Source organism: Sebastes umbrosus, chromosome 12 (assembly GCF_015220745.1).
Source record: "Sebastes umbrosus isolate fSebUmb1 chromosome 12, fSebUmb1.pri, whole genome shotgun sequence".
NCBI lineage: Eukaryota > Metazoa > Chordata > Actinopteri > Perciformes > Sebastidae > Sebastes > Sebastes umbrosus.
Window position 1 is genome coordinate 18,089,787 of NC_051280.1, and position 5,487 is coordinate 18,095,273.

The 5,487-nt window shown below is 38.3% G+C and overlaps 1 protein-coding gene across 1 annotated transcript; it reads right to left on the minus strand.

The window, feature by feature from the left end:
- Nucleotides 1-710: 710 nt before the first annotated feature.
- elovl1a (ELOVL fatty acid elongase 1a) lies at nt 711-4,711 on the minus strand. Its single transcript, XM_037788205.1, has 8 exons — nt 4,367-4,711; nt 3,566-3,661; nt 3,159-3,349; nt 2,391-2,471; nt 2,206-2,262; nt 2,015-2,120; nt 1,693-1,832; nt 711-1,595 (listed from the first exon to the last, which is right to left on the minus strand). The coding sequence occupies exons 2-8, from the start codon at nt 3,627-3,629 to the stop codon at nt 1,287-1,289; spliced, it is 948 nt and encodes a 315-aa protein (XP_037644133.1). The 5' UTR covers nt 3,630-3,661; nt 4,367-4,711; the 3' UTR covers nt 711-1,286.
- Nucleotides 4,712-5,487: the final 776 nt, after the last annotated feature.

The window sequence follows — 5,487 nt, forward strand, 5'->3', positions numbered from 1 at the left end:
ATTTACATGTTACATACTTTTTTATTTTTATTTTTATTTTATTCTTTATGCTTTTATATAAGAGCAACTGTAACATCCTAGTTTCCTCCCTGGTGATCAATAAAGTATTTCTGATTCTGATTCTTGACAAATCTCCCTTTATGGTACATTTTGAACAGATACAAAACGTGTGATTAATTTGCGATTAATCACAATTAATTATGGACAATCATGCAATTAATCACAATTAAATATTTTAATCGATTGACAGACTTACTATCAATATAATTATTCACACTTCAGGTGAAACATTTGAAAACAGAAAAATTACAAAACATTTATAGAGTTTTTTTTTCTGCTTAAGTCAGAAACAGGTTAATCTATTGAACATTGTGAGGGTTAATCGTAACATATAAACAGCTCCTGGATACACCTAAACGTCCATTCCTATGTAGTTTTTTTTGTGGCAAATATCAGATCCGATTTTTAAAAGGCTAGCGGTACAAGACAAGCTCATCCTTCAACTGTCGTCAGTGCACGTGTAATAAACAACTGTAAAAACACTGGTAGGTCATTAATATATACATTCTGCAGTGATATTCAGAAACAGCACAATTTTTATCCAATTCTAATTGAATGGTATTTCCCATTAACTTCATGCACAGTGTGCTGAGAGAATAGACCACACAGCGTTGCAAAACTCAGAATGGACTAGTAACAGTGTATATGTCACTACCTCATTATGCGAACATGTTAAATGCATCAATACTATAATATACAGTATAACATTTCTTTTCCACAATTCTTAAAATTGAAAAATTGAGGTGTGGTATGTTTCTTACAGAGTGCACACCTGAACCGGTTTCCAAATGACACAGACCTTTATCTAAAAAAAAGTTTTATTTCAAAAGATAAATAAAAACAGAACAAAACTAAATATTTGACATTTACAATGAAAGCTTTGCAGCAGGTATTTATATGTGCCGGTCTCCAGTGGAAACTGTGCGATGCTCCTAAGCAACAACGGTTGTGCCAGTCAAACAGTAGTGTAGGTCAAGCTTGTGTGGGCCTTGAAGAATACCATGTGACAAAATGAGCACCAATTTTCATACAGTGTTCATCACAGATTTCACAACGACTAACAAACACAATGTGGCAAGTAGAGATCACCGCCAAATTACATATCCCAACAAGTGTGCATAAGAAAGATTAGATTTACATACAAAATTATGACGTTTAGAAGTAACATATTGAATCTGTGCCGTTCCAATATGCTATTAGATATTCCGATTTACAGAGTCACCAAGTCAGATTTCCTTCACTTTGCCAAAGAGGATTTTGCCGTTGGTGTGTTGGTGTCCGTTCCCATTCTCCAGGTGTTTCCCGTTGGCCACCACAGCGATGGGTTCACTGGTTGAGCCGTTCTGCTTCGGCTTGTCCTCTGCGGCGGGAAGATGCTTTCCCTTTATGTAGGCCTGTATCCAAAAGTTGGAGAAGAGGATGATGAAGCAGACGCCGTGCATCCAAATCAGGTGGATCCACATGGGAACCTGGTAGTCGCACTTTTCCATGAAGTAGTACTGGCTGATGTGAGCGGAGACCAGAACAAACTGGGTCTGTAAAAGAAGGAGCAGATTATTCAAAATCTCCAGATCCATTGTGAAATCATATATATCATTATAAATAAATGGTTTTAAAGAAAGGGGGACATACAAGCTGAATGGCGGTCATGTATTTCTTCCACCACAGGAATTTCTGGAAGCGAGGTCCTGCAGCAGAGAGCAGGTAATAGAAGTACATGATGACGTGGACGGCTGCATTCACCATGGCGTGGAAGCAGCCCATTCCTCCAGCTGGAAAATGGGAAAAAAACACAGTTTTATTAGACATTTTAATGCAACTGTACAGTGAACTCACCAGTTCATTGTTTTTGCCTTGTACTTTCATTTCTTTGGATGCATTTGAGGAGATTTTAAGCGGCTAAAACCCTGAAGTAATGCATAATGTATGTATAAAGTGTTTGCATAAACCTCACCGGGAGTCAGGGTAATGCCCCACCACCACGACCAGGGCATGAAGGAGTGATGGAATACGTGGAGAAATGTGATCTGGCTTTGTTTCTTCCTCAGCACAAAGAATACCTCAAATAAAAAAGTAGAACAAGTTTAAGTTAACATGCAATAAGACAAGAAGGCAAGAAAAATGGAGAGATGAAAATGTCCTTACTGTGTCAAGGAGTTCGAAGTATTTTGAAATATAAAACAACCAACACGCTCGAATCATCTGGAAGGAAGGAAAAAAAGAAAAGTACTGTGATGTCAAATATGTAAAGGACACTTATCTTTATTTGTTAGCCTTCTGAACAGTCTTAATCTAAAAGTTGGGGGCAAATGAACAATTTACTGGCTTACCCGAAAAGTCTCTGGGCTGCTTGAGGTGTCGACGAGATCACATCTCCACGTGTAGGTGGTGCCCCATCCAGACAACAAGAACTAGGAGTCAAAAACACATCAGCAGGCGTTATCACAAGAACTCTGATTTGTCAACCCTTACAAAAAATAAGTTTATTCAAGTATTAGTATATATATTAAACTTAAAATAAGAGAATATACTTTAAGATTAATTTTTAAGTACTTATCAGAGATAAACTTAACAAAATTATACTTATACCGACTACTAGACAGAAAAGTGTACTTGTCAAGTGTACTGAAAAGTCCAAGTATATTTGGTTTATACTGAAAAGTACACATAAGGGTATATTTGGCTAAGTACTATAACTTCAACTTACAAGTATACTTGCAGTAAAAACTATTAAACTAGTAGTTTACTGAGACTATACTTTTAAGTGTACTTTCATTAACTAAAAAAGGAGCTACAAGTATATAACCAGTAACTTAATTTAATAGTTGCAGTACAAATTACAACTTGGATGTAAACTAGTTGTGTACTCAAGTCAAGTTTACTACTCTTACATTTAAAGTATACTTTTATAAACTAAAAAGTGGGCCAATTTAGTCCCAAGAAGTATTGAAGTAGTACATTGTACATAATATTGATATTGGTATACTTATTACATAAAGTATACTTGGGAATATATTTCAAGTATACTTAAGTTTGTTTCATAAAATAAACTTGAAGTAGACCTGAATTTTAGTCAGCAAATCAATCATTTTGTTTACCTCGTAGACTATATAGCCGTTGAATGAAACCATGGTGAAGTTGTAGACAATCATGGTTTTGTTGAGGCGGAGGGGCTTGCGGTTCGCCATCACCTGAGGTCCAACATACTTTGAGAAGAAGACGTAGGCCACCAGGATGGTGGTCATCAGTATGGGGCTCTGCATCAGGATGTAGTCTTTGATTCGGTCATCTGGGGAGAACAAAAACACACATTTGTCACTGTATTGGCACACAGACACAGATACTAGTCAACTGAATGCAGTTTGGAGCAGATTCATGGGGTAGTTTAAGAAAGACAAAATGTCCTTTTCAAGCTTTATTATTATTATTATGCCATTAGATCACAAGTTATTCATTCATATTTTATCAAAGTAGAGTAGTGTAAATCTGTAACAGAGACACTCACCAGTCCTCATGTCTACAAATTTGTAAAATTTTGCTAAAGCATTTGATGCAACTTCTAGCACCATGGTTGCTCCTTGTTCCTTGTCCTATTAAACCACTGAAAATATAAGAAAAGAGAAAAGAGTCAGACACCAGGAGAGCTGAAAGGGAGGTCTGTTGGGCAGGTGAGCGACAAAGCGGCCCGTCCACCTGCTTCTCCCCGAACTGAACAAACAGGAGACAGCTGCACAGGCTCATCAAACACCCCTGAGTGCTCTTGTGTACAACCTTTCAACAAAAAATGCACAGAGAAATGTGTAGCAGGAGCTCCTTTCACTGCCTAACCCAAAATGTAGCATGTAAACTAGAAATCCTCACTGTTTTTCATTTAAAAAAGAAAAAGCTTCTAAAGAAAACAATGACTAAAGAAAAGTAATCTATGAATGTTTCATGGCGGGGTTGTGAAACGCCTGTGTTCTGCTGTCAGTCTAGAAACAATAAAATACTCTCCTGCTGACTAACAGAGCAAGTCTAACAGGTGAGGCAAAGATCTTGGCCCTTACAGGCAGCTACCAAGATATGAGCTGATCTGGGATTTCCAGGGAGTAACACAACACAGCACACTTTATACATAAAAACAGCACTTTAGTTGTCCTTAATCCAGATTATTGAACTATAAAAAGGAAGGTGAATCTGGCAAAAGACACCAGTCTAACCATGATGAATTAAAAAGAAACTTTAAAAACACATTTTTACAAGAGCAGATACAAATCTGAGATCCCTGAAACTGCTAAAATACTTGTATTAGTAACAAGAGACTCACCGGCTCAGTCCTGTGTGTGAAGAAAGCAGCTGCACAGCCAGGGCAGGCAGCTCTCAATCCAGAGAATCAGACAGATCAGCAGCACCAGTGAGAGGTGATCAGGTGAAAAACCAGTATGCAAAACTTGTTCCGTGGGTGGGTCCTCAATTGTCTGAGATTTTTCACTGGAAATCCAACAAGAGTTGAAAGTTTCACATGTAAGAGATAGGAAAGGAAGCAAAAGAGAGGTGAAGCGAGAGTCCAGCTATGACAACTATGGGACTGGGATCACTCAACTCTTCAATTTAAACCCCGGGGCACTACTACAGACCTAGTTTCAGAACCACACCCTGTTTCAATGCTTGGCTCCACCTTCCTGCCCTCACTTAGCCTGTTTGTGATTGGACTGTCTCATCAATGGTGGTGGAGGAAGGGATGCAGGCCTTGGTTAAAGAAACCAACACCCAGGGGTGATTGGCCCCAATTAAAACTAGTAAATAAGCACATGAGGATAAAAAAAACTTTATGGGAACTAAAAAAAAGTTACTGGTTTAAAATGTAAAAATATCTGCCTTGTGCCAGTCAAAAATGTTTTTGATCACTTCAAAAAAGTCCCTGATTTAGGCTAAAGGTGAAATCAGATATAACCTAACGTCACTTTTTGAGTGGCCCATCCCTTCCTGGGTTGTGGCACAGAGGCCGTTCAACCAACGCTGCTATGACGAACTCTCTTGTGCCTCTGGTTTTACCTGTTTCTCGAACACTGGGGGATGATGGGTGTGAGGCATGGATGAAGTCTGAAATGCACTCCCCGCCTCGTACGATAGTCTGAAAGGTCGGCTGGAATGACAGGAATTTCTACACGAGAGAGAAAGAGGGAGGAATCATCACTATCTATTTACATCACTGTCTGACAGTTTAGCACATGGTGGCTTTTCAATGAAGTGTAAACTCAATCATTTAATGTGTGATTAATGCACAAAATCTTAAATGCAAACGTGACGAGGTGATGTGGGTTTATTTAGAGTTAAAACAAAGTCATGTGTTACACAGTTTGCCATAAAGCAGTGGTTCCATACCTTTATTTTTAAAGGGTCCCTTTTAAAAGTGAACTGATGACCCTTGACTAAGTTGCATATTTT

Coding starts and splice junctions, on each gene's coding strand:
- elovl1a (XM_037788205.1), bottom strand. CDS start 3,629: ATGGTGCTAGAAGTTGCATCAAATGCTTTAGCAAAATTTTACAAATTT. Junction 3,350..3,565: donor ATTTGTAGACATGAGGACTG/GTGAGTGTCTCT, acceptor TGTTCTCCCCAG/ATGACCGAATCAAAGACTAC. Junction 2,121..2,205: donor ACTTCGAACTCCTTGACACA/GTAAGGACATTT, acceptor TTTTTATTTGAG/GTATTCTTTGTGCTGAGGAA.